Genomic DNA, 22,101 nt, shown 5'->3' with positions numbered 1-22,101 from the left:
AGTTACAGACTGTAGTCCATCTGTTTCTCTGATACTCTGTTACCCTGTTCTTCAGTGGTCAGGACCCCCATGGACCCTCACAGAGCAGGTACTATTTGGGTGGTGGATCATTCTCAGCACTGCAGTAACAGTGACGTGGTAGTGGTGTGCTAGTGTGTGTTGTGCTGGTCTGAGTGGATCAGACACAGCAGTGCTGCTGTGGACAATGAGCTTAGAAACAAGGAGGTGGTCAGAATGTTATGCACATGGAATATTGTTTATATCACACATGGAAATAGCGATGAATTAACAATGTGAACACAATAAATAGGAAAGCAAAAAATAAATAAATAAATAAATCTTTATACTCTAAACGTATTTTACGTTTTGCACGTGGAAATGTGACAATTTCATGATAAATGGCCCAATAGAAATGGTCCAAAATGACTTGTTGAGCATTTTTGTTCCTTCTCCTGTGAAGTTCACACGATGCTAATTGGTGGGGTATAAACTTCCATTACTTGTTAGCTACGTTAGCCTCGTAATTCCAGTGCAAAACTAAAGAACCAAACTTCAGACACCAAACACATCCTGGCTGATTGACTCCATTCAGAGTAAAGGGGGAAAAACTGTGTAAATCTGGTTTCTGGCTGAACCATCGCTCTAAAGCTGGAGGACATTCCGAAATCAACGATCAGCAGCCGCTCAGTTCTCCAGCGAACTCGGGATGGAGTGGATATATTTAACACCAAAACACTGCAGCACCTCCGGCACCGTATCAAACACGGCCTCTCAGCAAATTCCCAGCTACGACGGAAAACCCAGCGAACTGACGCGCGTGTGCTGATTATCTGCAGGGTTTGAAGGCCACTGCTGCCTGCCAAGGTTACTGCAGCACGACTAGAGAGCTATAGGAGGTGCCTGCAGGGTTTTTCCTGCTTTTCCTCCCCTTTCCCCTCCATTTCTCTCCTCTCTTTACTTCCTCCCAGCCTCTCCTTCTCTTCTCTCTTCTTTAAACCTCTTTAAACCCCCCACCAAACCCCCCTTTAAAAAAGGCCTGGGGTTTTCTGGCAACGCTTCACAGGTTCTCCGTGCTCTGCAAAACCCAGAACCACTCCCCACTTCTCCTATCTGCATCCATCTCTCTCTCTCAAACACACAGAGGGGTCTGTTTTTATACAGTGTGGTCAAACAGACTGTATGTTTCATATGGATTAAATGTGTTACTGCTGCTGGAGCTAAACCCCGTATCTTTACCTAAAGCATTCATATCTCTGACTACAAGCTGAGGCAAAGACGTTTTGAACACAAAAGTCTCAGGCAGCCAAGAAAATAGTTTAAAACTACTTTACTATCTGGGCAGTAAAACATTAGATATAACATTAGAATAAATACAAAGAAACAAAAACAGCTAGAAGTAAGAAGAACGTGTTGTTTTCAGTAAAGTTCTGAATATGTACTGATGTATGGATTCGTGAAATTCTATCAGTAGCACAGGATTTCATTTAATGAAGGACTGATCGTTTCCTCAGATGCCCAAGACTTCTTAGACTTTTGCAGAGTAATATGTCTGATATGCATGTTATATTTAATCTATACAGAACATTAATAGAATGAATACACATAAATTGAATACTGAATACCAAACGCTCTCTCTCTCTCTCTCTGTGTGTATGTGTGTTATAATAATGTCCTACGTGTTTGTGAGGATTTGTATTGGATTTCTGATAATATACAAAAGCAAACACACACACACACACACACACTGATATGGACACAAGGAAGGCCCCCCCAACTGGCTAAGAGCACAAGAGATCCCCTAACTCTCCACCCACACACACACTCACACACACACACACACTACAAGACTAAAAACTCTTCTTACACACTATCTAATTACACTGCAACCCCCCAACAAGTGCATCCTGAGTGGAAGCACACACACACACACACACACACACACACACACACACACACACACACACACACACACAATATTGATCATAACACACACACACACAGGATATTGATCACACTATGCGCGTGCAAGCACACACACACTCACTCTACTGATCATTAATCACAACAGACACACTCACTCTCTACTGATCCGCATACATGCTGCTGATCATAACACACATAAACGTGTGTGTTTTGATCAGTAGAGTGTGTGTTCTGATCAGTAGTGTGTGTGTGTGTGTGTGTTGTGATCAGTAGTGTGTGTGTGTTGTGATCAGTAGTGTGTGTGTGTGTTGTGATCAGTTGTGTGTGCGTGTGTGTTGTGATCAGTAGTGTGTGTGTGTGTGCGTTGTGATCAGTAGTGTGTGTGTGTTGTGATCAGTGCTTGTTTGAGTGTGTATGCTGTGATCAGTACTGCATGTTGTGATCAGTAGTGCATGTTGTGATCAGTAGTGCGTGTGTGTGTGTGTTGTGGTCTGTGTGAGTGTGTGTTGTGATAAGTAGTGCGTGTTATCAGTAGTGTGTGTTTTGTGATCAGTGCGTGTGTTGTGATCAGTACTGCGTGTGGGTGTGTCTGTGTGTAGTGATCAGTACTGTGTGTGGCTGTGTGTGTGTTGTGTTCAGTGCGCACGTGTGTGTGTGTGTTGTGATCAGTGTGTGTGTGTGTGTTGTGATAAGTAGTGTGTGTGATCAGTACTCTGTTGTGATCAGTGCGTGTGTGTGTTGTGATCAGTGCGTTTGTGTGTTGTGATCAGTGCATGCGTGCGTGCGTGCGAGTGCGCGTGTGTGTGTGTGTGTGTGTGTGGTAGTAGTAGTTACTGAACTATAAAAAGACACAGAAGAAGATAAGCAGGTAAAACAGAAACCACAACAGAGGGAACAATAGCAGGTGCTGGAGCAGATTAAACAGCTGGAGAGAAAGGGGCGGTAACCATAGTGATCTCAGCCCACCTGGCTGCTGTTCACTTCACTGCTACAAAAAAGAAAGGGGGAGGGGAGGAAGAAAGAAGAGAGAAGAGAAGAAAGGTTGAAGTTTGAAATTAGAGAGGACAGAAGAAACACTACAGACAGCGACTGAACACACACCTGTCAGGACCACCTTTCATTCTGACTACAAACACACTGCCCCCCCAATTCGGCTCAACTAAGGAAACTCTGTTGGAATGATAAAGTACACAACAGGCAAGCTGTTCTAATTTTACTGCTACAGAGTGTTTTTACACACACACACAAAAACACACAAACATTTCCAGACATGCACAGTGGTGCCACCATAGCCCTTAAGCTGCTCTGTGTTCAGGAAATTATTCAATTCTTTTACATTAAAAATGTCATTTATAAGCTATGATTTTGCTCGAATTCTCCATCGTAACCCATTCAGACGGGTAATTCTCCTCTCTACAAGTTCTTTGGCACCACCACTGGACTTAACACAGCGTTATGCGAAAATTGGTATATTGTGCTCGTGGGCTCCCCCTACAGCGCTCATGCCCGCTCCTCCAAGGTTACATAGCGCTATAGCAGGTGTTTCGGCCCTGACATGGCAATGGCAGGGACTCCGTTCTCCCTATTATTATTATAATTAAGGTTGCTTTAAGGTTTGGGCCAACTGGAAGAGCAGAGAGGAGCAAGCAGGGAACTCCCGGGAATGCCTCTCTGCAGTCTGTATTTAGTTAAATTTAATGTTTTGGATGTTGTTTTAAAGTTGAGATGTAGGAACATTTCGGTTTGGGTGAATCATCATCTTTTTAGCCAATTAGTGTGCTGGTCGTGTTATGACCTGCCCTCATTCCAGCCCATGAGTTTACGTCCTCTCTCTGCTGTTTCCATAAAGACCATTTTCCTGAGAAAACAGCAGAGTCCAGGTCTTCTACACTGATACTACAATACTTTTAACAATCTCTCGCTTTTCACCCGCAGTTGCGCATGTCAGCGTGTGCTGTGATGTCACCTCAGCTTCCTCACTGTGATGTGAAAGGCTGTTCTCTTTATCCGTGGCACCGACAACACATACTATAGATCTAAAAGTTTGTGGGAGACGAAAAAAGAGCAGGTTTATTTTCTCCTCCTGGCCTCACTGCTCCAGACAGACGGAGCGAAGAACACACTGACCTCATACAGACCAAACAGATACAGAGAGTTTTACACAAACTCGCACACAGAGACTGAATAAGCACTGCCTGGAGTTACAGAGTCTACTGCAACTGAGAGAGAGAGAGAGAGAGAGAGAGAGAGAGAGAGAGAGAGAGAGAGAGAGAGAGAGAGAGAGTGAGAGAGAGAGAGAGAGAGAGAGAGAGAGAGAGAGAGCAAACAAAAGAGAAGAGAAGGGGAGAGAAAGAAAGAATTAAAGAATCAAAGAATCAAAGAGTAAAAGAGAGTAAAGAGAAAGAAAGAAGGGGAGGGGAAAAGAATAAAGAAAGAAAAGAGAAAGAAAAGAAAACAAGAAACAGTGTGGAACAAAAGAAAGAACAGAGAGATAAAGAGAGATGATGGAAAAGATGAGATAAATAAAGAGATATAACAAGGATAGAGAGAGGAAGGGTGAAAAGGATAAGAGAGGGAAAGAAATAAGAAAGAAATGGTGATCAGGAGAGCAAGAAAGGAAAAAATGAAAAGATATGAGAGAGAGAGAGAGAGAGAGAGAGAGAGAGAGAGAGAGAGAGAGAGAGAGAGAGACAGAGAGAGAGAGACAGAGAGAGAGTGAGAGAGACAGAGAGAGAGAGAGAGTGAGAGAGAGTGAGAGAGAGAGAGAGAGAGAGAGAGAGAGAGAGAGAGAGAGAGTGAGAGAGAGTGAGAGAGACAGAGACAGAGAGAGAGAGAGAGAGACAGAGACAGAGAGAGAGAGAGAGAGAGAGAGAGAGAGAGAGAGAGAGAGTGAGAGAGACAGAGACAGAGAGAGAGAGAGAGAGACAGAGAGAGAGAGAGAGAGAGAGAGAGAGAGAGAGAGAGAGAGAGAGAGAGAGAGAGAGAGAGAGAGAGAGAGAGAGAGAGAGAGAGAGAGAGAGAGAGATTCTCCAAGGTGTGATTTAAATGTGACCTGCTCTGACCCCTGTGACCCCCCAAAGGGAACCCTCACCCACACACACCTGCTACTGCTGCTGTCTATACTGCCCAGAGCAGAGAGAGAGAGAGAGAGAGAGAGAGAGCGAGAGAGAGCGAGAGAAAGAGAGAGTCCAGAGGGATGGAGAAGTGTGAATTTTCACAATATGCTGCACATCTAAGCAGGCAGCCTGGAGGAGGAGGAGAGTCCTGCTATAAAACCTAGAGAGAACAATGAGGTAGAGGAGGAAGAGTGGCAGAAATGGGTCATTTAAACGAGACAAAGAGCTGAAATCAGGACTAAAGGCCCAACTCAGCAGGATGGACACAGCGTTCCAGTTTAAAACGAGGGTTCAGCCAAAAATCTCATTTACCCAGTTTCCCCGGCTCCTTATTCCAACTGTGTCCACAATCAAACAAACAAAAGTGCGTACAAACAACGTACAAACAAGTGCATCCAAAGTGCGTACAAGCAACACACACACACACACTTATATACACTCACCAGCCACTTTATTAGGTACAGTTCAGTTGCTTGTTAACACAAATAGCTAATCAGCCAATCACACGGCTGCAACTCAGTGCATTTAGGCATGTAGAGGTGGTCAAGACAACTTGCTGAAGTGCAGACCGAGCATCAGAACGGGGAAGAAAGGGGATTTAAGGGACTTTGAACGTGGCGTGGTTGTTGGTGCCAGACGGGCTGGTCTGAGTATTTCAGAAACTGCTGATCTACTGGGATTTTCACACACAACCATCTCTAGGGTCTACAGAGAACGGTCCGAAAACGAGGAAACATCCAGTGAGCGGTCAGTTGTGTGGACGAAAATGCCTTGTTGATGTGAGAGGTCAGAGGAGAATGGGCAGACTGGTTCCAGATGATAGAAAGGCAACAGGAACTCAAATAACCAACCAGAATCTCTGAGGAACGTTTCCAACACCTTGTTGAAAGTCTGACACGAAGAATTAAAGCAGTTCTGAAGGCAAAAGGGGGTCCAACCTTTTGCTAGCAAGTGTACCTAATAAAGTGGCCAGTGAGTGTGTGTTATATATGTAAAAAGATCCCTTGTATCTCCAAAAGGGAGAAGGATTAACCCTAACCCTAACTTTTAAAGGAAGTAAATGGAAAAATACTCCTTTCCCTGTAATTTTTGACCTTTTCTGGTCCATATATCATCAAATCCAGGCACATCACAAAAGGCCTTTTAAAATTATGTCAAAAAGTTAAAAATGCCATAAATGGAGATACAAGGTTTTGTCCAGACAGCAACAATGTATGTATGTTTTTTAACTTAAAATGTCACGAGTCAACAAATGTGCTGTCTTTGGGTTTTGGTAAACAGCTGCAGAGGTAATAACGTCAATAACATACAAAGTCAGAGCTGCAGCTCATCAGGACAGTAAAACAACAAACATCTGCTCACAGACCTGCTTCACAATACAGACAATAACTGTCATCCCTTTCTCTCTCTCTCTCTCTCTCCCTCTAACTGTCCCTCCTCTCCCCCTCCTCTAGATTTCGGACAGATGGACAGACTTTTATTAGGGTCACTGACCCAGCCCAAACTCTACAGCAGCCACCAATCACACACACCCCTTCTCACTGATACACCCCCAAAAACTGACCATATGAAACGCTATGGACTCTGCAGTGCAGGGGGTGTGGGGGGGGTTGGCAGAGAGAGAAATAGAGAGAAAACGTGGGGGGGGGGGGGGAGATGCCATCATTCTCTTCATCTGCTCTCTCTCAGTGTGATCAGTTGGGGGGGTGGTAGAAACAGAGAGAGACCATCTGCATATACACACACACACACACACCCACACACCCCCCCCCCGCCCCCCCCACACACACAGGAGGAGTTTCACAGACTTTTAACACTCTGACTGAGCAGCTGTTTGACTTTAAATAGGATGAGAGAGAGAAAGACAGAGGAAAGAGAGACAAAGGACAGCACAGTCACACTGGGATAAATCCAATCCATGAAAGCAGTAAATAAAAGGGAAAATTCCAGATATTTCTGACTCGCAGTTCACTGAGACGGCCGGAGAAACCGTGTAGAACATGCTTGTTCAATCCGCACCACATCTGTACTTAGAAGAGGAGAGATTTTATTATGACTTGAATTTGATTGAGTTATTGTTGTGTAAACCCTCCTTTACATTTCCGGTGCTGTTTGATATCAAAACAAACTCAACAACTCGAGTACAGACTCGAACCCGACTCAGTACAGAATGTAAATCGAAGCAAATGCAAATCATATTAAATAACATCCTCCATAAATAATAAGGCAAATGTGTCATCTTTACAAGAAATCCCCACATTTACAGAAAATGTTTAAGAAATGACTTTTTTTATAATTTGGCTGCAAATCTTGACCATAAAATACCAATTACACAACCACATGGTCAGTTTATGTGGTCACACAATCACATTTAATATTAAATCAATGTAAACGAGCAAACGAGGACAATTACTAGAAGCTTTAAAGGGTGAAAACTTGTTTTCAGATTTGACTCAACAGAGGAGAATAAAAAGCGCCAGAGCATTTTTAACAGGCTCATGTCTCATCTGGAAAAAAATGAAAGCGTCCTAAAATACAACGAGCTCCACCTGTGGCTCACGGTCAGCTCTCAGGAAAGGTCAAACCCGTCGGACACTTTTACTCTCTAAGACGCAGCCCAGACGCCACCAGAGCCCAAATTTAACACATTCGTCTGATCTGAAGGTGCCAGACCTTAAATACCGCACAGGGTCCGCCCGGAGCCGCCTACACGAGTCGGACGCCTGGAACCCAATACACACGTTCAGCACCAGCACTCCTTACGTCCTGTGCTCTCTTCTCTCTGACCAACCTGGCCCCGTTTTACAAAAATCACATGTTAATGTTTTTACTTCGCTATTCTACTCAGAGAAGTCAGCATAGAGCGCATGTATCAAACACAAGGGCCGGGGACGAGATCAGGACCGCCACACAATCCTATCTGGCCTGCTTACTTTTATGGGTTATTTTAATTTTCTATTAATATTAGTCCATCTCACAATGCACTGCACTACACTCCCCAGCATGCACTGCAATGTAATGCAGTAATTACTGACTGTCCTACCCCAGTAGTAATCTATGGGACAGCAGTTACACCCCAATTCTACACAATTCTACACCAGTCTCATCACTAAATACTCTAACCGCATTTCAGCTGCAGCTCAACCAGCACGAACACTTAACATCAGCTCAGCAGCTCAGAAACGGAGCCCAAGTCTTCATGAACTTGCAGCAAAGAAAGGATGGCAGGTGTGTAGTTTAAGCAGATGGGTAGGTTTAAAAGACTGGGGTCCTGGGGACGTTTATATTTTGACTATTTCAAACGTCCATGTAATATTTCAAGATCTATTACAAGTGTCTTAGTTTTCCTGTTAAGGTTTTCGCATATCGCTGATGTCAGAAGAAAACCTTATCTCCCCCAAATGGTAACTTTACAGGAAAAGGAAAAAAAAACTACTTTTAACGTGAAACGAATACTTTTAAAGTCGTGTAAATGTAATGGGACACAGGCACTTTCAAAACATGTCAAAAACTGAAAAATGACAAAAACGGAGATACGAGGTTTTCTTCGGCCAGCAGCAATATTTTGAATAAACAATGGCCAGTTCAGGTTGCAGAACACCATTAACTAAAAATGAAATAAAAGCATTTTTTCTCCGGCCCAAAGATCTGCTGAGATTTTTTAATACAGCCCATTCACTGGTTTGACACCCCTGGCACAAATGGACTTTGGTAGGAAACGTCGATTTCTTTCCGTCTCCATTTAACTGGCCTGAGTGCTGGGGAAGCGATTGAGATTGTGTGTGTGTGTGTGTGTGTGTGTGTGTGTGTGTGTGTGTGTGTGTGTGTGTGTTCAACATGGGCTAAAATCACGCAGTGTATTCCTGGAGAGAATCTGCCGAGGCGGAGTGTTTGAAATGACTGGCGGCTTCGTGTCTGACTGTGATGGAGCCAGTAACACCTCTCTGTGTGAGCGGAGCCTCCTTCCCCGCGTTTCTTCGTTAGTGCGGCAGTGTACACTCTGCTTATGTCACAGCTGGTATCGCAATGTTGGTATCTGTGCATTTAAAGTGCAAGTAAATGAGCACAGAGTCAGGCTGATACCGGCTACCAGCATTTGTAGTGATGCATGCCTACTTTCCATAGTATCGACCGGATTACTTGCCATGAGTAAATAAGCATGTTTGGCTGTCAAAACAATGTCCTATATATATCAGTGAGTCTTTTTTAGTCTACAATCCATCGTGGTCAGTAAATATACCCACTTCCACCATCTGGCACTCATTTCTGGCTGAAGCGACGCCCACTTTGGGTTTGCAATACAAAACAAATACAAAATCATTTAGGAATCGGTATCAAAGACTAGGTTTCGGTATTGGCATCAAAGCACGATATCAATATTCAGACCTGCATCTGTTAAATAATCAATAAACATATTAATACATTTTAAAACACTGTGAATTTATCGATTTTGGCAAAAGGTCCACCGATGAGACATGCAGTAACGGTTCATATTATAATGAATAGCCTCTGATGTCATGGGAAGCGTCCACTTCTGGGCATTTAGTGATTTTATGAGCCTTTACAGACAGAACAATCAGCCTAATCATAGAAACAAAACACACACTGCATCCAAATTTAGCCTTTAACATGTTACAAAACCAGTAACTAATCCTGCCCCCCAGTGACTAATCCTGCCCCCGACACACCCGCCTAGAACACTTATTATTTATAACTTCCTCAAAGTTTCCGGTGTTGATTTGATCTTCAGAAATATTTGACAAGTGACAGTTATATCAATCATATCAAAGCTACCGGAGTCTGTTTCAAGGCAGCATGAACGGGAAATCATAATTCATTCTCCTCATGTACCACAAGAGAAACACGGCATCAGGGAGGGTCTCCGAGTTTAAATACAGTCGAGAGCAGCTCTGTGGTCACAAACTGACCACTGATGAAGGGTTCGAGGGTGGCTAACGCAAACTGTGCTTCAACAGATGGACAACCGTACACCAGCAAGGTGGAGCTACACAGGATGAAGTGGCCTGCGCGTGTCTTTAAAGGGCCATAACATGGAAAATCAAACTTCCCTTGCGCTTCTGAAACAGGAGTTTGATGTTCATATGTAAAAAGATTTGAAATATGCCATTCACATCATAGTTCTTACACGCAATACATGAAAAGAAAGTTGCAAAAAACAAGCAGAAGTTTTGAAATTTGTGTTGTGATGTCACAAAAACCAACATATTGACTCATATTCACTGATTCAGCCTATAAAAGCTTAGCCCCGTGAATTCAGGCCATAAGACTCAAATGAGGCGCAATACAGTCCAGCCAATCAGAAGACAGGTCATTTACATCAAAAAGTAACAAAAAAATAGCTTGTTCATTTCTAAAATAAGATTTAGTTATGTTAGTTTTTAGTTATTTTTAATTATATTAAACTTTTAGTATATAAACCCACAATATTGTCCGGTGTGGATCTCAGGGTAGAAAAATCAACTGCAGGAAAAATGTTTTTCCACGAATTAAATCTTATTAAAATGCTCAAACCACCACACACTGTGATCGGTCCTGCTGTGGTCAGCCAACAAGAAGGCAACAGGTTTTAACCAAAGGTGCTCAAGCTACAAAGATGTAAAATCTTTCTTCGGATGCAAACATCTGTCCGTTTTCACAGAGGATCTCCAGCAGGCTCTGCTCCGGCTGACCGACTGATGGATGGTCATTGCTTTTGTAATCAGGCTGCTACAAGAGCCTGAAAGCAGAGAGGGTCCCGCCCACAAGACCAAGCTTTTATCAAGAGTAATGAGCTTTCTTTAGACCACCGCTGCCCACACTAAACACACACCGCACGTGCGTTCATGCACACACTCACTCGGTGGGCGGATGAAAAAGAAGGCACTAATGACAAGGTGCTGCGTCCACTTACTGCTTCAAAGAGCACAGGGGGCGCCTGGGCCTGGCACAAGACACCACAGTCAGAACGACCAATTAAAAAAACCTTACAGCCTTCAGGCTCGGCCAATCAGCAGCCGGACAATCAGCCTGCTCCGCCTCCATGGGGGGGTAACCAGTGGCAGTTCCTGCCAGAACACAGCACGACCTTATACCATCAGACGTGTGGACTCAAAGAAGCATGAAGGCTGGATTAAGCGTGCAGTAGGGTTAAACGTAGTGGTTTTTAATTATGTTAATGTGAATTATGTTAAAAACTAATTTAAAAAAATGATTTAAACTGAATGGGACCCTTCAGATAGGGTCTGTATATGGTTCCCCATTCTCACAAACACAGAACTTACAGTTTCATAGTAGTTCTGAGTTTGCAACGTAGCTAGTGAATAATTTATAGAAGTCATTGAATAATTCATAGTTTATTTTGGACAATTCATAGTAGTTACAGTTCAAAATTGAAACTAAAATTATAATAGACACAAATCCTAGATACTGAATACATTACAGACGTCACTGATCAATTCAACATAGATACTAAAAAACTCATAGCAGATACTAAACGAGTCGTAGCTACTGAATAATTTGTAGAAGTTACCGAACAATTTTTTGATCGTAAATTATGGTTTCAGTAAATTATGGGCTGTTTCATAGCTATGATGCCTGCTCCCCACAAACTCTCTGATGATAAAAAATCATTTTAAATGAATTCGTGACCCTTTAGATAGGGTCTGTATGTGGATCCACATTCTCACACACACAGAACTTAAATAGTTTCATAGTTGTTACTGAATAATGCGGCATAGTTAGTGGATAATTTATAATAGTCACTGAATAATTCATAGTTTTTTTGTATAATTCATAGTAGTTACTGAACATTTCAAAATTAATACTGAACAAATTATAATAGAACACAAATCCTAGCTACTGAATAATTTATAGAAATTACTAAACAATTCATAGTAATTACCAAATCATTCATAGTAGTTTTTGGATAATCCACAGACGTTACTGAACAATTCAAAATAGACACTAAACAATAAATAGCAAATACTAAAGAAACCATAGCTACTGAATAATTTAGAGAAGTTTGTAACATCCTCCGGTAAATGATGGACTGTTTAATAGCTCCTTGCTGGAGCGAACAAACAAAAAAAATAAAAATCCACATTTTCTGTGATTAAATACATTGTTATCAATACAAAGACAACTGCAGCTCAAATAACTGTCCAGTAATCGTAATAAACAAGGTCAGATTAGGATTCTTTGGTGCCCCTGGGCAACAGAGCTACAGATCCCCACCAACCCACTGATGATAACCTAGGACCTTCAGCTGAAAAGGTCTTGGGATGGTTTCACTGAAGCTTAGGTGGTCTAAAACTGAAGCAAAGTTGACTCCTCAGCTAAAGCTTTCTCAAGATTGGTTGATTATGCCAATTAGAGAGCACCAGCAATGTTTTTTCAATGTTTATAGTCAAATATAGCACAGGAACTGCTAAATAATTCAGTAGTTTTCAGATCATTCACGGTTGAAGTTTCCAAACAATCCATAATTGACACAAATAAATTTGCAATAGATACTGAATAGTTGGCAATAGGTTTTGAATAATTCATAGTAGATACTGAATAATTCATAGCAATTTTTTATAATTTGTAGTAGATTTGTAGAGAAAAATTCATAGCAGTAACTAAATAAGTCTTAATATTACAATATTAACTAAATAATAAGTGTGCTGTTTAAAGGGTTAAATAGAAAAAACAAGTAATACAAAGTAGTGTAATTATTTTTCCATTTACATCTGTTCAAAACAGAAATAATCATTATATTCTGCTATAATTCTTACGTGTAGTGTTCATTTTAAACCCCATTCCCTAATGTACTGCTGTAAACGCAAACACTGGATCTATACTACCATATCAGTCTGGAACATATTAACACCAACATGAGTGTTGAGCATTTTTCAAACCAATGAGAAAAGTTCAAATATGAGTGGCGGACTTTAAAAATCATAGCAGAATTTGATGAGCACCAGTGATCCAGTTGACGTGTTTACTGAATCATTCCTAAATGCAAAGCACCTCACAGACCCAGCCTCTCACTCACTCACGTTTAGCAGGTTGAAAGCTCTCCACTAGTGGGCACTATAGTCCAGCAACTTTTCTGTGCATCACTGAAAGGGAGGAAACTGGAACCCACACCAGCAGCATCTCACATATGCAGGTAATTACATATGCATGAAATAAAAAGCTGTAAACGCCATGCATAAGAACGCAGATGGTCGCTTGATGCAACAACTGTTTACTGATATGCGATGGGTTTATTTGTTCATATGCAAAAAGAGTGCATTAATGACACTGTGTGACCTCGTTTTTTTCCTTTTGCTCCTCTTTTAATTCCCACCCTTTTGTTCCTTTGCTCCAGGGCCTAAACAGAAATGGTGGAGTGATTTCTCTCGCCGTGTCCTTTCTCCTCTGCCGAATGTGATTAAAATGCGAGTGTGTGGTCAGAGCGGCTGGATGAGAGCTGAACAGTAACGTGATCTGAAGAGTCAACGTGACAGTTTGATTAAAAGTCACTTTTACAGTTTTCCACCCAACCCTAAACATAGTCGGCCAGCCGAGACATGTTGGGTGTTTGAAGTTGGCCTCTTTAGTTTTGCACTGAAGCTACGAGGCTAATGTAGCTGACAAGTAATAAAAGCTTATACCCCACCAATTAGCACAGTGCATGCCCAAATCTTCACAAAGCTGCCTGAAGCTGCATCACGTTGTTAAGCAATATCAAACATACTTGCTCGTAGGCCTAAAGGATGAATCGTTTTTACATCGAAATCGCAATTTAAGACGAGCCACAGCTGCAATTTTCTTTAATTACAGCCTACACTTTTAAAAAAAGAAAGGTTCTTCAAGGTTCTTAATAAAAAAAAAGAAAAAAAAAGATGGTTCTTCAGTAAAGACAGTCATTCTATATAGAGCCATGAACACTCAGACCCAATTGAAAAGTTCTCTACATGGTGAAATGGTTCTTCAAATTGGAGAATGTGTTGTATGTGGTTCTGTAAAGCATCAAAAAGGGTTCTGGTATTGTTACTTTCTTGTCAAGCTTATTACAACAGCAGAACATTTTGGTCCTACATAGTTCTATACAGAACCATATATAACATATTCTCCATGAACCTAAAGAACTATTTCACCATGCAAATAACTTTTCATGCATGCAAATGGGTCCGAGTCCTTATGGCTCTACATAGAACCATTATGTTTACTAAAGAACCATCACTTAAGAAGCGTTGTTTTAGGTATTAAGAGGGGAAACAGTGCCTAATAAAAGTTTCTGAACTGCCTGTACACCGTCAGAAATGAAGGTTCTGTTCAGGAACATTTCTCGTTCATCAAGGTACAAACAGCGTAAATGTGCCCTCAAAGGTTCTACAGTGGGTCTAAGGTCTGATTGTGGAGCTTAAATCTGTTTCTCCAGGTGAAAAGTTGGTGTCTGTTCCTTTTCATAACCGAATGTTTTAAAACAGAACAGTAGAATAAAAGCCTGGAGGCGAGGCGAGGCGGGGTGTGTGGAGTCAGTCCAGCTTAGAACAGATCATTTCAGTGGATTATGGTTCAGTTATGTTCCCTGACTGAAGGTATTGAGATGGACCCTTGAGGGAACCACCCCAGTGACTAGAGGAGAACTGACCCAGAGACAGTTCAGTTTTTTCTTTAGGTGAGTTGGACCAATCAGGCAACACAACCTCCATGTGCTGTGACATCACAAATCACAACTTACGGGCAGTTTGACACACTACGTTCAGGGGACGAGCCTCAAGCCAAAAAAAGGTGGATGTTCTTCTTGGGCAAAATAAATAAATACATTTTTAAAAATCAGACCTGAATCTCAATTAAAAAAATAAATAAATCACAATTTGAATTGCAGTCGCAATATTAGTTGGAAAAATCGCAATTAGATATTTTCCACAAATCGTTCAGCCCTACTTTCTTGTGTGGCTTATGATCTGCTACTGTTGTCCGCTTAAAAATAGACTTTTCCCATTTTTAAGGACTCATCTGAAGTAAAGGGAAAACTGCATAGATTAGATTTTTTCTCTAAACTATCGCTTTTAGTCCAGAAATGGTGAATGCAATTTTTTGGGGCAGTCATGGGCTGGAGGTCAGGGATCTGGCCTTGCGCCCGGAAGGTCACCGGTTCGATCCCCAGTGCCGACAGTCCATGACTGAGGTGTCCTTGAGTAAGGCACCTAACCCCCAACTGCTCCCCGGGTGCTGCGGATAGGGCTGCCCACCGCTCCGGGCAAGTGTGCTCACTGCCCCCTAGTGTGTGTGTTCACTAGTGTGTATGTGGTGTTTCACTTCACGGAGGGGTTAAATGCGGAGGTGGAATTTCCCCGTTTGTGGGACTAATAAGGGTCTCTTAATCTTAATTTCACTTACCGTTCTCATTCTCATTCTCCTTCTCCTCCCCGACACACTTATCGATGGACTCGGAGAGGCCGAGGCTGGCCGCAGTGGGCAGTGGCCCCAGCAGGACCTCCAGGGATGGCCGTTTGAGTGGAGCGCCTTGATCTTTCTCTCGCTCCTCCTCTTCTTCTTCACTCGTCTGACTGTCGCCACAGAGGTTTTTGTTCATGTGACTGGCTGCTGCACGCAACTCTTCGTCCTCACACTCCTCATCAAGATCAGTGCAGATGGACGACGCCAAGGAGATGGAATCATCTGGGGGTCAGGAAAAAATATAAAATAAGAGTTTAAAGGAATAACCGGGTTATTCGTTTATTTTGTATGTAGTGCTGATGATGGTAAAATAGTGATAAATCCTAACAGTAATCCTAGTAATAAATTCATTGGGGACTATTTTGCCTCACAACATCCTGCACGTACCTCTCCGCCACAAACAGATTAAAATAAAAAACACATTTTAGGGCAAAATCTTCCATGAAACGGTTGTAAAACAATACGTCCATTTATATGTATTTAATAATCGGATAACTCCAGAAAATCAGATTTTGTCAGTAATCCGATCAACACATTTTTCATCAACTTGAGTGATCGGATAATGGGGAAATTCTGGGATTTCTGCTTTACAACAAACTCACAGAAGACTCACTTATTTCTGGCACCGTCGTCTGTTTTCCGAAGAAATCCGAAAGAAATCAGAGTAAGAGCTCACAGCACTGAGAAATCTGATGACTGAGCTAAAATCCAGCCTCTTTATCAGATTTCTTAATCAGATTTCTAGATCGGAGTACGGGGTTTACATGACCATTTGAATAATCTGAAACTGTAGAAATCCGATTATAATCTGATTACCGAGTGCACATAAACGCACTCAATGTCTCAGACATCAGGCAGCGCGTTCATAGATATTTCATGTGTAATGCAGCTTTTAGAGGTGGACGTCTGGTTCCTATCAGCACCGCTGTGACCAATCCTGACTGAAAATTTCTCTAGAACTGAACATTTCACACCAAACCACCCCGAATGACTTTGTTTACATCTTAAAGATTGATTTAAACCATGTTATGCTGTTTATCTATTTATATAATAAACGTGCTTATGTGGTTCATGTTATCTAAAAGGCTTAATTTCTATCAAAATTTCTGATCTCTGTGTTTGTAAATTCTATAGATAACAGTAGGTGTCTACGTCAAATAACCCATTTAAAAAGAGATTTCATGTTACGGGAAATGCATGATCATAGTTTTCAAAAAAATAAAGACTGTTATAGTGGTGTAATGAAACAATAACCCAGCTAAAAACAGGAAACGAGGATAGATGCTCTAAGAAAACTCTCCATGAAAACATTTAGGAAAATACCTGCTGCATCATTACTAACCATAACACAGCCTGCATGAAAGAGAGCACCAAAAAAGGGTGTGTGATTCCGGCATCTGCTTTCTACAGGCAGAAATGATGTGTTCCTCAGAGAGGTCCCAGCAATAATAGCCTTCATCATTAACCTTCTATTAGTAATTAGCATACAATAAATGGAGCACAAAATCAATAGCGTGGAGAACAAAGTGAAGGCCCGTCAACGCCGTCAACACATCCACCGATACGCTGGCATTTCAGCCATTCAGCCGTGGGACTGGGTATTGTTACCATGAGTGACTGAATATGTCGTTAAGGCTGACATAACGAGTGCGGCTTTTTTAATTAAAAGAGGAAGCCTGCTTTATTTGCCCTTTAATTCAAAGCTCAGCTCATACTCCGCTGGCAGAGGGGAGTAAATAATTACAAAATACACAGCCACGCGGGCAATTAATTAGGAATCTCTAGGAGTCACCATCAAACGTGAGTGAGGGAGCAGGGCAGGCCATTTTTTTGCATTTGTAACGAAGTGTTAATTGGGATGAAAGTGAGCGAGGGTAAACAGAAACATGCAAAAGGAGCAGCGAGGTGGAAGCTTCCACAAAACGCCAACACACACCAGCACAGACTACTTCAAAAGCTGTCAGTGCACCAATCAACCAGTAAGGAAGGTGTTAACCTTTTAGAACACACACTTAAGGCGGCTGGCTGAGCGTATCTTTAGATTTTTGATGGCGATATATTTTCAAGGCCGATGCCCATTTCTGCTGTTTTATGATGGATTTTCTGTTAACAGCACAGTTTCTCTGTTGTTACTGTGTTTATTTTGCTTCATTAACAGGCTACCAGCGGTGCTCTGTAGGCGCCCCGGCCCGTCTTCAGTGATAGGAGAGTTCAGCTCCTCGCTGCTGGGCTTAGCTACTAAGCTTTCAAAGTGGGGGTAGAAGACAATTATGTATCATCATGACCGCTAATTCTTTGGCGATGCGAAGCTGAAGTCAGATATTCACCAGCTTCTTGTAGAAATTCTCCTGTTCCACCTTAAGTGGTGCAGCAGTTACATTCTGGCACTTCAGGCGTCAGAACCGCTGGACTATTTAAGGTGGAGCGGGAAGGTTAGCATGCTATTCGCGATTTTTTATGGTTGTTATGATGAAAACGACCAAAAAAAACACTGAAACGGCATTAAACTGAAATAAAACAGTGGGTATCGTAATTTTTAACAGAGAAAAATCTCAAGTTTGTGGGTTTATTTGGCCTCTTGTTCAGCCATTCTGCCGTTTTTCTCATATCACTCTGTTTAGAGTGTTTCTGTAAAACCTCCACTTGGAGGGCCATGGAGCCCTATCACTTCACCCCGCCCCTCCATCCCAACAAAAATCAGGACACCCTACATCTAGACATGAAGGCGCAAAACAGAGGGCTAAGGACTGAGTGGTAGGGGCGTGGGGTGAAATGGGACTGGGCCTTATTTCTGGGACTGGGCCTCATTCTGAACGTAAGCAGTGCTTTGTCATTACTCTGAACCAGCATCCAACAGTAAAGGAAGCTGCCAATGAAGACGTGCACATGGCTTTTTCTTTTTTTTTCCACGTGGTTAACAAAAACTTTCACTGTCTGTGTTTACATGCAAATATATTTTGCCAATCCAACTGAATACATTCCAATTATAGATTAAGACAGAGGTGTTTGCACTCGCTCTACTTTTTAATGCTTTGATCTCTAAAAGACGGCGGTGGGACGGACGTTCAGCTTATGCGTCTCAGAACACGTCTTCCTCTCAGCCTTCTTTGATAAGGACATGTGAAGGACGCTTTTCCTGCGTCTGACGTCATTTTAAAGCAATTAAAAACGCAAGCACTGCTCACTGCTGCTCATCTCACTCAGACTGGACTCACGTGATGCTGGTTGTCATGGTAACGTCTACACTACGTGGTTCTCAATGCATGCATGTAATTGTACGTCGGATTACTTCTGAATAACTTTAAAGTCTGAATTCACAGTCTGAATGTATTCAACTGGATTGCAACAATCTTCGCATGTAAACACTGACATCTTAAATGGTTGTAAAGTTAAACGACAGCGTTGTAAACATGGTGCCGATGACACCTTTGGGTTTTAAAGGGTTATATGATAACGTAACGTGGTTCGACGTGTGAGTGAAATGTATGAGGGATTGAAAGGTGTTAAATGAGCGCATAATTGAAGGATGTACCATTTTTTCCACAGGCTGCATAGATCCCTCTGGCTTTGGGCCGATTGCTTTCCAGCTCCATTTCAATCTCATCCTGATAACCGCAGATTTCACCTGCACAAATACAATAAAAAATGCAATTTCTCAACAATCCTCAATCTCAGACACGAATTATACACCAATGTGAGGCATTTTCCTTGCTGCATGTTTTACGTTAATTTCTCCTGTTACCTTGAACATCGTCTATCTTCTTAGCGAGTTCTTCCTCAATCTGCAGCAAAGTCAAAAAGAAGATTCTGTCCAAGACAAACTGGCACACACTCTGCTTAAGACAGTTAACAAAAAACTGAACAATAATATATATACAGCTTGAAAAGGTTCATTAATTAGGAGATTCATTAAAATCACTCCACAATTATTACAGTCAGACTGTAAAACTACACACTGCAGATTCATACTGGATTAAAATCGCTCCACAATTATTACAGTCAGACTGTAAAACTACGCACTGCAGATTCATACTGGATTAAAATCACTCCCCAATTATTACAGTCAGACTGTAAAACTACGCACTGCAGATTCATACTGGATTAAAATCACTCCCCAATTATTACAGTCAGACTGTAAAACTACACACTGCAGATTCATACTGGATTAAAATCACTCCACAATTATTACAGTCAGACTGTAAAACTACACACTGCAGATTCATACTGGATTAAAATCACTCCACAATTATTACAGTCAGACTGTAAAACTACACACTGCAGATTCATACTGGATTAAAATCACTCCACAATTATTACAGTCAGACTGTAAAACTACGCACTGCAGATTCATACTGGATTAAAATCACTCCACAATTATTACAGTCAGACTGTAAAACTACACGCTGCAGATTCATACTGGATTAAAATCACTCCACAATTATTACAGTCAGACTGTAAAAGTACACACGCTGCAGATTCATACTGGATTAAAATCTCTCCACAATTATTACAGTCAGACTGTAAAACTACACGCGCTGCAGATTCATACTGGATTAAAATCACTCCACAATTATTACAGTCAGACTGTAAAACTACACACTGCAGATTCATACTGGATTAAAATCACTCCACAATTATTACAGTCAGACTGTAAAACTACACACTGCAGATTCATACTGGATTAAAATCGCTCCACAATTATTACAGTCAGACTGTAAAACTGCACACACTGCAGATTCATACTGGATTAAAATCACTCCACAATTATTACCGTCAGACTGTAAAAATACACACTGCAGATTCATACTGGATTAAAATCTCTTCACAATTATTACAGTCAGACTGTAAAACTACACACACTGCAGATTCATACTGGATTAAAATCTCTTCACAATTATTACAGTCAGACTGTAAAACTGCACACACTGCAGATTCATACTGGATTAAAATCTCTCCACAATTATTACCGTCAGACTGTAAAACTACACGCTGCAGATTCATACTGGATTAAAATCTCTCCACAATTATTACCATCAGACTGTAAAACTACACGCTGCAGATTCATACTGGATTAAAATCACTCCACAATTATTACAGTCAGACTGTAAAACTACACACTGCAGATTCATACTGGATTAAAATCACTCCACAATTATTACAGTCAGACTGTAAAACTACACACACTGCAGATTCATACTGGATTAAAATCTCTCCACAATTATTACAGTCAGACTGTAAAACTACACACACTGCAGATTCATACTGGATTAAAATCACTCCACAATTATTACAGTCAGACTGTAAAACTACACACTGCAGATTCATACTGGATTAAAATCACTCCACAATTATTACCGTCAGACTGTAAAACTACACGCTGCAGATTCATACTGGATTAAAATCTCTCCACAATTATTACTGTCAGACTGTAAAACTACACACCCTGCAGATTCATACTGGATTAAAATCACTCCACAATTATTACCGTCAGACTGTAAAACTACACACTGCAGATTCATACTGGATTAAAATCTCTCCACAATTATTACAGTCAGACTGTAAAACTACACACACTGCAGATTCATACTGGATTAAAGCTGCATCTCTCATTGCTGGTGACTTAAACTAATGAACCTTCCCCCAGGTAAAACTAATCCAGCTACAACTGGGCTACAAACGTTAATCCTGTGACCTTTTGCAGCCTCAGCTTCCTCTGTCCATCTTTGAAAGATGGAGGGTCACACTCCTCCTCCAGATCAACCCTCATGAATTCCTCAATGGTCAGCTCACTGGTCGGTGTTTCCTCAAACTCACTCAACCTGTCAATCAGAGCACAGGAGGAAGGGTCAGGAAAGAGACTGAAGTGTTAAACGCTGTGTTTGCAGGATAATATTTGATTTTCACTCTTATTTCAAGAAGAAAGATTTCTCAAAGATTTGTTAGCATAAAGCAGATATGTGCTAATGTCTTGGATATACACTATATGGACAAAAGTATTGGGACACCTACATGTTACATCTACAGGAGCTTTTATGACATCCAATTTTAAAACCATAGGCATTAATAAAGAGTTGGTCCCCCTTCGCAGCTATAACAGCTTCCACTCTTCGCCAAACTCAGACTCGTCCATCAGACTGACCAATAGAGAAGCTGATTCATCACTCCACAGAACACATTTCCACTGCTCCAGAGCAATGGCATTGTTAAAAATAACACTTACAGTTGTCTAGGGCACATCCAGCAGAACCATTCTACTGCCAGTGCTTGCCTATTGAGACTGAAAGACTATGCGTTTAATCTCATCATCAGTGTGTCTTGCCTGGTAAGAAGAGCAGGTTTTAAATAATGATTTGAAAGTTTACTTTTCCACACTATTGTTTAAGCTTATATGGAAACTGAAAGGATGTTTTAAACACCCAAAAGGTCTGAATGCTGAGAAGCGCTGACATCACAACAACATAAAGTGTTGCATTTGGTATTATTCCCAAAATAGACCTTTTATCTGTTTGCAGTCTTTTACCAGGACCAAAACATCTTTCTGTTTAATATGTTGTTACTGAAAACCAACCAAAAAAACGCTAATTTGTAATATTATGTGAAGCCAGGTGTTTCCAAACTTTTAATGAGT

At 41.3% G+C, this 22,101-nt stretch overlaps 1 protein-coding gene across 2 annotated transcripts in view; it reads right to left on the bottom strand.

Annotated features, from left to right (window-relative positions):
• Nucleotides 1–22,101, bottom strand: part of brf1a (BRF1 RNA polymerase III transcription initiation factor subunit a) — a 101,591-nt gene that overhangs the window by 39,916 nt on the left and 39,574 nt on the right. For both annotated transcript variants that reach the window (XM_037538759.1, XM_037538758.1), the window contains exons 9-12: nucleotides 21,166–21,292; nucleotides 19,216–19,255; nucleotides 19,006–19,098; nucleotides 15,414–15,695 (exon numbers count right to left, since the gene is read on the bottom strand). In XM_037538759.1, coding sequence (XP_037394656.1) covers nucleotides 15,414–15,695; nucleotides 19,006–19,098; nucleotides 19,216–19,255; nucleotides 21,166–21,292 — 542 coding nt within the window. The remainder of the gene's footprint in view (nucleotides 1–15,413; nucleotides 15,696–19,005; nucleotides 19,099–19,215; nucleotides 19,256–21,165; nucleotides 21,293–22,101) is intronic.

Source organism: Pygocentrus nattereri, chromosome 5 (genome assembly GCF_015220715.1).
Source record: "Pygocentrus nattereri isolate fPygNat1 chromosome 5, fPygNat1.pri, whole genome shotgun sequence".
NCBI classification, from domain to species: Eukaryota; Metazoa; Chordata; class Actinopteri; order Characiformes; family Serrasalmidae; genus Pygocentrus; species Pygocentrus nattereri.
The sequence above is the reverse complement of the archived record's forward strand: the minus strand, read 5'-3'. Positions and strand labels throughout refer to the sequence as shown.